The following is a 12,070-nucleotide window of genomic DNA, read 5'->3' on the forward strand; positions in this document are numbered from 1 at the left end:
TTCGGATGCTTCACTTTGCTCCAACTTTACAAACACTCAACCCATCTACATTAGACTCATGAGTCAAAGCAATGATTTCTGTACTTCTGTACGCAATCAGGTCCCAGACCTTCCCATGGCTTGCCACTTCAGCACACAATCCTGCTCCCATGCCCACATGTCTGTCCTTGGCCTGCTGTAATGTTCCAGTGAAGCTCAACGCAAACTGGAGGGACAGCATCTCATCATGGCTGAGGATGATCAGCCATGATCATAATGAACAGTGGTGCTGGCTCGAAGGGCAGAATGGCCTACTCCTGCACCTATTGTCTATTATCTTCCGACTAGGCACGTTACAGCCTACCGGTCTCAACACTGAATTCAACAACTTCAGATGATCATCCCATCTCGACCCCTGTTTTCATTCTGCTCCATAATTTTATTTATTTTTAATATATATTTTATTCACAGTTCTGTACCTCTTCTTATTTCTTGATTGTCTCTCTTTGTCTCATTCCCACTTTCTCATCACCTTTTTCCTCTCCTCTTCCCCCTTTGCTAACCTTCTCCCATTTTCCATTTTGCCCCTGCTTCACCCATCCCCCACATATTTTGTCACATAGCACCGGCTTCAGCCTTGGTCATTCACAGCTCCTAATCTCCCTATAATCTCTCTATGCACTGTCATTATCACCTCGTTATTGCTACCTTTGCTTCTGGAGCCAGGACTCACCTTCTCTCAGCCTCGTATAAATACCTCCCTATTTTTCCCCATTTTTTAGCTCTGACAAAGGGTCAGTTAGACTCGAAACGTCAGCTCTTTTCTCTCCTTACAGATGCTGCCAGACCTGCTGGGATTTTCCAGCATTTTCTCTTTTGGTCAATGACTTCATTCTCCAGAATTGGGATTCCAAAGCTGTTTGCTGTTCTGCGGATGGAGTGAGATACTTCTCGGATTTAACATCATTAACTTTTACGCTCGAAAATTTGCAGCGGGTAAGAAAAAATGTACCCATCGTAGTTCACCCTGCCACAATATGATAATCTTTCCCAGCTGAAAGGGGATGCCTTCTGCTCAGAACACAGCATGAGTATGAGAATACAAACTGAACACAACTAAGTTATGAACAGAAAAATTAACACAAACAATAACTCTCATAAGTTTTAGTTAAAATGGGGAGGGGACTAGGGTCAATAATAGCTGGTGATATCATTTGAGCTGGTGACAGGCAACAAGGTGAATGGCCGCTCAGGCTAGATTCTACACTGAGTTGGTGGTGAGCTCAAATCCCGACATGTTAGCTGATGGATTTTAAACTCTATTAATAAATCTGAAATTGAAATCTAGTCCCAGTAACAATGCCTAGAAAAATGTCAGCAATCGTTACAAAATCCCATGTGGTTCATTAATGCCCTATAGGGAAAGAAATCCGATGTCCTTATCTGGTCTGACCTACATATGACTCCAGACCCACACAATGCAGGTGACTCTTAATTTCCCTCTGAATAGCTCAGCAAATCTTTTGCTTCAAGTGCAATTTGGAATAGCCTTGACAGCAACACTGCAGCCCATGAATGAATTTCTTTTTTAATTACTTTAATTGAATATAAACAAGTCAGGATCTTATACATGATTATTAAAATTAAAATACATAAACAATTTGGAAAGGTGAAGCTTAACTGAGGCTAAAATATAACTCTTATATGAAAGAGATTCATACCAGACACAAAACATGCACTGTTTCTCTCTCCACAGATGCTGCCAGACTTGCTGAGTTCCTACAGCGTTTTCTATATTTATTTCAGATTTTCAGTATCCACAGTATTTTACTTTCATTCCCTTGGAGTGTATCATGTTCAAAAAGAAGTCAAAAGGAAAAAAAATAACAACATGGGCAAGGTGGGGGATTGCTACACAGTTCACATTGACCACGAGAATAAAATCAGATTGTACAAATAGATCCTACATGATGGACGATGACTTTGTAGTGTCAGAGAATACAGGGCACGATGAGGCCAATCAGCCCATCTGGTCTACAATAACTCATTGCTTGAGTTATCCAATTAATCACACATTTCTGTTCCTATTCCCATAATCCTGTGGCCTACTTATCTCAATTAAGTATTTTTTTTTGACAGTTACTACTGAATCTGCTTCCATTGTCAGTGTATTCCGATTCACATGAGAAACATGAGAATAACGAGAACGAGGGTAGGTCCGATCAAGGACAGTAGTGGGAGACTGTGTATTGAGTCGGAAGAGATAGGAGAGGTCTTGAATGAGTACTTTTCTTCAGTATTTACGAATGAGAGGGACCGTATTGTTGAAGAGGAGAGTGTGAAATGGACTGGTAAGCTAGAGGAGATACTTGTTAGGAAGGAAGATGTGTTGGACATTTTGAACAACTTGAGGATAGACAAGTCCCCCGGGCCTGACGGGATATATCCTAGGATTATGTGGGAAGCAAGAGAGGAAATTGCAGTACCGTTGGCAATGATCTTTTCATCTTCACTGTCAACCGGGCTGGTACCAGGGGACTGGAGAGTGGCGAATGTTGTGCCCCTGTTCAAAAAAGGGAATAGGGATAACCCCAGGAATTACAGGCCAATTAGTCTTACTTCGGTGGTAGGTAATGTAATGGAAAGGGTACTGAGGGATAGGATTTATGAGTATCTGGAAAGGCACTGCTTGATTAGGGACAGCCAGCACGGATTTGTGAAGGGTAGGTCTTGCCTTACAAGTCTTATTGAATTCTTTGAGGAGGTGACCAAGCATGTGGATGAGGGTAGAGCAGTGGATGTAGTATACATGGATTTTAGTAAGGCATTTGATAAGGTTCCCAATGGTAGGCTTATGCAGAAAGTCAGGAGGCATGGGATAGAGGGAAATTTGGCCAATTGGATAGAAAACTGGCTAACCGATCGAAGTCAGAGAGTGGTGGTAGATAGTAAATATTCAGCCTGGAGCCCAGTTACAAGTGGAGTTCCGCAGGGATCAGTTCTGGGTCCTCTGCTGTTCGTAATTTTTATTAATGACTTGGATGAGGGAGTCGAACGGTGGGTCAGTAAATTTGCAGATGATACGAAGATTGGTGGAGTTGTGGATAGTGAGGAGGGCTGTTGTCGGCTGCAAAGGGACTTAGATATGATGCAGAGCTGGGCTGAGGAGTGGCAGATGGAGTTCAACCCTGCCAAGTGTGAGGTTGTCCATTTTGGAAAGACAAATAAGAATGCGGAATACAAGGTTAACGGTAGGGTTCTTAGTGAGGTGGAGGAGCAGAGGGATCTTGGGGTCTATATTCATAGATCTTTGAAAGTTGCCACTCAGGTGGATAGAGCTTGTAAGAAGGCCTATGGTGTATTAGCGTTCATTAGCAGAGGGATTGAATTCAAGAGTCGTGAAGTGATGTTGCAACTGTACAGGACTTTGGTTAGGCCACATTTGGAGTACTGTGTGCAGTTCTGGTCACCTCACTTTAGGAAAGATGTGGAAGCTTTGGAGAGGGTGCAGAGAAGATTTACCAGGATGTTGCCTGGAATGGAGAATAGGTCGTACGAGGATAGGTTGAGAGTGCTAGGCTTTTTCTCGTTGGAACGGCGAAGGATGAGGGGTGACTTGATAGAGGTTTATAAGATGATAGAGTAGACAGTCAGAAACTTTTTCCCCGGGTACAACAGAGTGTTACAAGGGGACATAAATTTAAGGTGAAGGGTGGAAGGTATAGGGGAGATGTCAGGGGTGGGTTCTTTACCCAGAGAGTGGTGGGGGCATGGAATGCGCTGCCTGTGGGAGTGGTAGAGTCAGAATCTTTGGTGACCTTTAAGCAGCAATTGGATAGGTACATGGATGGGTGCTTAAGCTACGACAAATGTTCGGCACAACATCGTGGGCCGAAGGGCCTGTTCTGTGCTGTATTGTTCTATGTTCTATGTTCACGACAACTCACCGTGCAGAAGAGAAATAGCACTGGATTTACCTCGGTCTTCTGTTTTATTTGGAATGACAGAGTCAAAATAACAGCATGTCTGCAGGCCACTAATTTTGATCAGATGTCTTACGAGAAGTAAATGCATCTAATATTTGATATAAACTATCAGCTGTGCATTTTCTAATTGTGGTACTCACGTTATTAAGAGGAGTGTGAGAAAACAACGAAAATCCTTCGAAGATATATTCATGGTCATCGTACTCTATCACGGTTGGTCTATCAGTCTAAAGGGAAACAGATCAGTTTGGAGCTTAACACAAATTCACAGCAATGTACGACTGGAAAAGACTTGTGTTCTGTTCTTCCATAACTGATAACTTACCAGAAAGTTTGTGGGTGGGGACACTGTGATTCTGTAGTGGAATAATTTCCCTGCATTATTAGTCATTGGACGACATGCCTCATTTGGCTGAAACAAAACAAAAAAGATGCTAAGAGTTTCCTGAAGAAATTAGATAACACTCTTCGGATTAAAGGGATCAAAGGATATGAGGAGCGAGCAGGAGCAGGGGATGATCAGCGATCTTAGTGACTGGTGGAGTAGACTTGAGAAGCTGAATGGCCTACTTCTGTTCTTATTTCCTACATTTCTACTTATCCAGCTTTTCAACATTATCAGAGTAACAAGACACCCAAGAACCTTTCAGCTACTCTGCAACCCTTAATAAAACATGGTCAGAATCAGACCAGTTAGCAAGGAGACTAAGCACAGATTAAAAATTTTATACAACTGAGTTAACAATAAAGATAGATTCAGACACTAAATGGCTCAGCAGCATCAAATCTCTCGAATTCAAATAATTGCACATCAAGTGTCAGCTTGTCTTTTATTTATTCTTTCATGAGACCATCCTGGGAGGCTAGCAATAAAAGCAAACTGGATGAAAAACCAGAGGCGAAAATGTTGAATTTCATATATCTTTATAGAGAGCTAGGCACTCCCACATGAACCAGGGCTCTGGTGGTGGAGTGGGTAGTGCACCTATCTCTGAGACAAGAAGCCCAGGTTCAACTCCCACCCGTCTTTTTTAAATTCCTCTCCTCTCACCCTAAAAATGTGCCCCCAAGTCTGGAAATTCCTCATTGCAGGAAAAGGACAACTACTATTAATCCTATCTATGTCACTCATTATTTTATAAGCTTCTATAAAGGTTGCCTCTCAACCTCCCATGCTCCGGTGGAAAAAAAATCCCAGCCTTTCTTCATAACTCAAACCTTCCGTACCAAGCAACATCCTGATAAATCTCTTCTGAACCCTCTCCAGTTTAATAATATGATAAACTTAATTGCAGATTTTTATCGAATTCAAACTCCACCGTCTGCCACGGCAAGATTCAAACCTGAGTCACAAGATAAGCCCCTTTAGCTGGGGACCATCAAGTAAACTTCATCATAATAAGCTCTATAAAAAAAAGCTGCAAGGAGAAAAATAATAGATTCATACACAGGTTATCCTGTACCACTTCCAAATATATCACAATCTTTTGAAATATGTAAAACCCTCTTTTTGAATCACACAGGATTCAAATACAAAAAAAAATCAATAAAACAAAGCATATTCTTACCTCTTCACCAGGGTATATGCTATGTCGAATCCCAGTTCGTTTAGCCTTGGCACTACATTTACACAATGGACCATCATTCATCTATGAACAAATGAAATCAAACGAAATTAAAAGAGGAGGAAATGAGAAACAAAAACAGAAACTGCTGGAAAAACTCAGGGCTGAGTGTCTGTAGGTTGAGATTTTTCAGCAAGTTCTGTTTGTGTTTTCCAGCATCCACAGTTCTTTCGGTTTTCTAAACAGGCAATGGTTGAAAAAATCTGAAGGAATGTCACCTTTTACATAATTCACAAATAACATCAATTTAGTTAATACAGAATAAATAAATATTAACAGCAGATCACACAGCTTTGAGGAAATTGATTCTGAGGTTTTGCACTCTCCATTCAATTCATTAGACCCAATTCTTATCATTCCTATATTGTGACCAGAACTGAACTTCAGGTTATGTCTAACTGATGTTTTATACAGTTCTAGCATAATCTTCTGCTGTTTTATTCTAGGCCTCAGGTAATAGGTATCAAAGTTATCTGCTTGACCATCTTCAGAACAGTTGTGAGAAAGGGTTACTTGACCTGAAATGTTACCCGATTTCTCACCATATAAATGCTGCCAGACCTGCTGAACTTTACCAGCAATTCCTGATATTGTTCCACTACATTTAAGTCTGAATCACTGATTTGCAGCATAAACAAAGGGATTTAGCACAGAGACTAGTGAAACCCCGCTACAAACAGCTTCCAGTAACAGAAACACCCAGACATCCACTGGCCTCTCCTTCCTTACATCCAAAATAAGCTTCAATCCAACCGGAGACTTTACATTCGAGCTCTTTGTCAGGTGCTAAACACTGTACAAGGGAAGAACTCTCACACCTGGCCTGGGTCATTGTACCAAAGCTCCTCATGTAGTCGATCAGGGTGTGCCTTTCGACGTTTGATTTCCTCAATGACGTCGATGATTTCAGAGTCTGAGCTGCAGGTGCTACTCCCGCTGCTGTTATCATCCGAGTCACAGCCCGAATCACTGGAGCTGTCATCTGAGCAGGAAGAAATCACATTCAAATAGAGCAGCCAATCGACAAGGAAACAAGAGACTCAGGAAATATTTCAAACACTCTTACAGACAATGGGAATAACATCCTGTAACTGGCAAAACATTGCCAAAGTTTAAGTCAGGGTCAAATTTACTGTCTGGCCACAAAAATAACCCCAAGTTTCCAGTTGTCTGCCTCTCCGACACATCACTGTGTTCCTTGGCAGACATCTCTGCCTCAAGCCTGCTGCAGTGCTCCAGTGAAGCTCAGCGCAAACTGAGTTAATGGCCTTTAGGGAAGCAAATCTGCCATCTTATGCGGTCTGGCCTACGTGTGACTTCAAGTTCACAACATGGTCGACCCTCAGAAAAAGGCTACACAGTGTAAGAGCATTTGGGATGACCAAGAAATTGATGCCCACATCCCATATTAGGAAAAAAGGCAATGCAAATGAGCAAAACTCAATTACTGCAGAGTTCTGGAAATTATATGAGTGTCCATAGCTCAGCTGGTTCTGGATAGCCCACTCACCCATCAGGGGATTACTTGACATAAAGAGATACATAAACTTCTTTCAAACTCCAAAGTTTTCAAACCTGGTTCTTCATCCAATTTGGTTTTTGGTGGTTCCCAGGGTGGTCTGGCAGCTCTTGCCTTTTCCTGCCTCTGCCCAAGCTCCTCATCAAACTTTGCGTAAAGCTGTCGTAGTTTACTTGTGCCAACAACAGTGGAGTCACCCTGAAATAAGTCAGTTTTTGGACATGGGTTTACAAATGTGTTTACTTTAATCCCAGAGTCATATAAGTGCTTGAAAAACTTTTTCCCATTGCTCATGTAGCCCACACCAAAAGATCAGAGAGATTGTCGGAGAATTTCACACAAGAGGAAGCTAAAACAAATCATGAAAGCAAGAATAGACATACATTAAACCTTGCAGAACATAGCTATAGCGGGATGTAGGAAAGATAATTCCACCTGCAAGGGACACCACAACCAAAAGCCTAATGATATGAAATGGTCACTAATAAATTTGGTCTGGATTTCAGGAGAAAGATTTGCACAGAGAGCAGTCAGTGGGTGAAACTGCTATCACAAAAATGCTTTTAAAGGACAACATATGTACTTATGTATAGGTCGATCTCATGTACAAGTCAACCCTACTGTATCGCATTAAACTGCATTCATTCATTCATACCAGTAACTCTATTCATTGCTATTTGCTTACGATATCACATCTCTATTCATTCATTCATAACTCTACTTACCGCACTTGATTTACTACAGCACGTTCTCACTCACTCATTCAGACCAGTACTAAATCTATCAGTAGTTATCACACTTTGTTCACTTTATATTCAAAAGTTAATATCGTTAAAAAGTTAATCATTTGAATTATGTCATTATATCCAAATAAAAGTGAGATATATTAGCTTCATATCAGTATATCTTTAATTCTTTGACAAATGCGTGAATGTTGCTGAGGTTCATAACTTGCGAGAGTAAATGGGAGGGAAATGGAAGAACTTGGCGGGAATGTTCAAGACGCTTTCACATTCAGAATTTAATAAATGTTTCATCTGAAGTGTGCCATTATACCACGCCATGACGATGTTGCATGTGTAATTTTGCAGGATTTTAATGAATCTTTGACATGTTAAATTTTCATACCGGTCGCTTGCTTTACCTTTACCATAACTCATTGTGTTTTTCTTCTTTACCTGGGATTAGTTATGCGATCAAATCAACTTTTGCTAATAATACGCTATTGCAAAATGCAGCATGAATTTCAGCGCCTCAAAACTTATGCCCATGTATTAGCCAACTCACTAATTTCAGCTTTAAAAAGCCATCTTCAAAATTCGACCTATACATCATTATATATGGTAAACATGCAAGGGAGAAAGGACATGGTGAGAGGATGGACAAGGTCAAGTGGGAGGAAGCTCACATGGAGCATAAACAGCAGCAACAACCAGATGGGTTGAATGGCCTGTTTCTGCGTCAGTAAATTCTCTACTATAGGACCAAGCTGTCCTTACCACCTGATCCATGGGATCACTGGAATAGTAATTCTCTGAGTGAGTACAGCGGATCCACACAGGCTTTGTATTCAGCAGCTCTTCTTCCTCCTTCTCCTCTTCAATATTTTCAGAGAAGGGATTTGCTTCAACCTCCTTGCTTCGAGTGGTGGATTGAGATTTCTCCTTACTTGAACTGTGACCTGCTGACCTTCGATCTCTCTCATTCTCCCAGCGAGGGCGCTTCCTTTCTCTGCTGCTTGACCGGCTTCAAAAGAAAGCACAGAAAGATTCCACTCATACAAAGTCATAGAGATGTATAGCACGGAAACAGACCCTTCAGTCCAATTCATTCATGCCGACAAAATATCCTAAATTAATCTAGTACCATTTATCAGCATTTGGCTCATATCCCTCTGAACCCTTCCTATTCATATACCCATCCAGACGCCTTGTAAATGCTGTAATTGTACCAGCCTGTGTAAAAAGGTTGCCCCTTCGGTTCCTTTAAATCTTTCCTTTCTTGCCCTAAACCTATGCCGTCTAGTTTTGGACTTATAACCCCATGGAAAAGACCTTGCCTATTTACCCTATCCATGCCCCTCAAGATTCTATAAACCTCTATAAAGTCACCCCTCAGCCTCCGATGCTCCAAGGAAAATAGTCCCAGCCTGTTCAGCCTCTCCCAGTAGCTCAAATTCTCCAACCCTGGCAACATGCTTGTAAATCTTTTCTGAACCTTTTCAAGTTTAACATTTTTTCCTAATGCAGGGAGACCAGAATCGAATGCAATATTCCAAAAGTGGCCTAACCAATGTCCTGTACTATCACAACATGATCTTCCAACTCCTGTACTCAATGCACTGACCAATAAAGGCAAGTATACCAAACGCCTTCTTCATTGCCCTGTGCACCTGCAACTCCACCTTCAGGGAAGTCTGAACCTGCACTCCAAGGTCTCTTTTTGTTCAACAACACTCTCCAGGACCTTACCATTAAGTGTAAAAGTTCTGCCCTGATTTCCCCTACCAAAACGTAGCACCTCACAAACTTCTAGATTCTATATAAGCCTTTGCAAAGAATATTTTCCACAGGTTTTTACAAAGAAAAGCTTTATTTCAATATGAACTTGATTGAGTTTTTTTGAAGAAATAACAAAGACGATTGATGAGGGCAGAGCGGTGGATGTGACCTATATAGACTTCAGTAAGGCGTTCAAAAGGTTCCTCACCAGGTGACTGGTTAGCAAGGTTAGATGTCATGGAATACAAGGAGAACTAGCCATTTGGATACAGAACTGGCTCAAAGGTGGTGGTGGAGGGTTGCATAACAGACAGGAGGCCTGTGACCTGTGATGTGATACAGTGGTGTTGGGTCTGCTACTTTTCATCATTTATATAAATGATTTGGATGTGAACACAGGAGGTATAGTTAGTAAGTTTGCAGATGACACCAAAATTGGAGGTGTAGTGGACAGCGAAGGTTACCTCAGAGTACAACAGATGGGCCAATGGGCTGAGGAGTGCAGATGGAGTTTAATTTAGGCAAATGCAAGATGCTGCATTTTATAAAAGCAGATAAAAACTACTTATTCAGAGTTAAAAATCACACAACACCAGGTTATAGTCCAACAGGTTTATTTGGAAGCACTAGCTTTCGGAGCGCTGCTCCTTCCTCAGGTGATAGTGAATAACAACCTGATGAAGGAGCAGTGTGATTTTTAACTTTGTACACCCCAGTCCAACACCGGCATCTCCAAATCATGAGTACTTATTCAGTTAATGGTAAGGTCCTGGGGAGAGTTGCTGAACAAAGAGATCTTGGAGAGATCATAGTTCCTTGAAAGGAGAGTCACAGGTGGATAGGACTGTGAAGAAGGAGAAAGTGAGGTCTGCAGATGCTGGAGATCAGAGATGGAAATGTGTTGCTGGAAAAGCGCAGCAGGTCAGGCAGCATCTAGGGAACAGGAGAATCGACGTTTCGGGCATTAGCCCTTCTTTCCTGAAGAAGGGCTAATGCCCGAAACGTCGATTCTCCTGTTCCCTAGATGCTGCCTGACCTGCTGCGCTTTTCCAGCAACACATTTCCATCCAGGACTGTGAAGAAGTATGCTTTCCTTTGTTGGTCAGAGCATCAATTATAGAAGGTCATGTTGAGGCTGTACAGGACATTAGTTCAGCTACTTTTGGAATATTGCATGCAGTTCTGGTCTGCAGATACTGAAGGATGTTGTGAAACCTGAAACAGTTCAGAAAAGATTTATAAGGATGTTGCCAGGGTTGGAGGATTTGAGATAGAGGGAGAGGATAGGATAGGATGAGGCTGTTTACCCTGGAGCATCAGATGCTGAGGGGTGACCTTACAGAAGTTTATAAAATCATGAGGGGCACAGATAGATAAATAGACAAAGTCTTTTCCTTGGGGTGTTGGAGTCCAGAACTAGAGGGCATTGGTTTAGGATGAGAGTGGCAAGATCTAAAAGAAACCTAAGGGTCAACATTTTCCACATAGAGGTTGGTGCGCCCATAGAATTGGCTGCCAGAGGAAGTGGTGGAGCCTGGTACAATTACAATGTTTAAAAGGCATCTGGATGTGTATATGAATAGGAAGGGTATAGAGGGATATGGGCCAAGTGATGGCAAATGGAACTAGATTAGGTTAGAATATCTGGTTGGCATGAACGAGTTGGACTGAAGGGTCTGTTTCCATGCTGTACATCTCTATGACTCTAATGAATGGTACAAGGACCCCATGGGGGTAGGCAGTGAAGTTACTTTCAGATTTTGGTTTTGTACATGAAATGCAGAATGGTTGTACACAGTATTGTTAAATGACATTGGCCTTGACCTCTCTGCCATCAGGAAGGTGCAGCTGGGTGGGGATGTAGTGGAAATGGAGACAATCAACATTTCAATATTAAATAGACTATGTCTCCAGGGAAAGCAGCCCCAACCTATTCAGCCTCTCCCTCTAACTTTGGGCTTTGGGGGTGGGGGAACTGGATTACCACACAGAGAGCCAGAACACGCTAATGGGCTGAACAGCCTCTTTCCATGGCACAAAAGCTCAATTATGGGTCAAATTGAGAAAAGGGGAAAATCTTAACATTATAACCACAACATTCCAGGAACAAAATCAGGAAGGGCATCTGCACCGCACACAGTGAACCTGAAATCTGGAACGTTTCTTAAGGCTTTGCATTCCAAAAATCAATTGAATCTTTTAAGATGAGGACTGTCAAATATTTGGGAGGTCAGCGTCAAGGAATAAGGAGTAAAGATAGGAATACAGGTGCAGCTCATAACCTAATGGAGTAGCAGAACAGGTTCAAGGAGCTGAATGACCTCCTCCTGTTCCTACATTTACAAACATGGAAACCTTTCATTCTCCAATTTTACCAAGTAAACTGCTCTGGGGTAGATTCCAAACTGATGGAAATTGCTTAGCAGATTTAACTTGTCTCTCCGCCACCACTATATTCTT

The 12,070-nt window shown here is 41.8% G+C and overlaps 1 protein-coding gene across 1 annotated transcript in view; it reads right to left on the minus strand.

The window, feature by feature from the left end:
- drosha (drosha ribonuclease III) overlaps positions 1–12,070 on the minus strand; it is a 186,821-nt gene that overhangs the window by 159,426 nt on the left and 15,325 nt on the right. Inside the window, exons 4-9 of the mRNA XM_043719624.2 lie at positions 8,609–8,855; positions 7,166–7,307; positions 6,409–6,572; positions 5,534–5,614; positions 4,291–4,377; positions 4,106–4,192 (exon numbers count right to left, since the gene is read on the minus strand). Coding sequence (XP_043575559.2) covers positions 4,106–4,192; positions 4,291–4,377; positions 5,534–5,614; positions 6,409–6,572; positions 7,166–7,307; positions 8,609–8,855 — 808 coding nt within the window. The remainder of the gene's footprint in view (positions 1–4,105; positions 4,193–4,290; positions 4,378–5,533; positions 5,615–6,408; positions 6,573–7,165; positions 7,308–8,608; positions 8,856–12,070) is intronic.

Source organism: Chiloscyllium plagiosum, unplaced genomic scaffold (genome assembly GCF_037043375.1).
Source record: "Chiloscyllium plagiosum isolate Xiang-an unplaced genomic scaffold, Cpla_swu_hap1 HiC_scaffold_34, whole genome shotgun sequence".
Classification (NCBI taxonomy): domain Eukaryota; kingdom Metazoa; phylum Chordata; class Chondrichthyes; order Orectolobiformes; family Hemiscylliidae; genus Chiloscyllium; species Chiloscyllium plagiosum.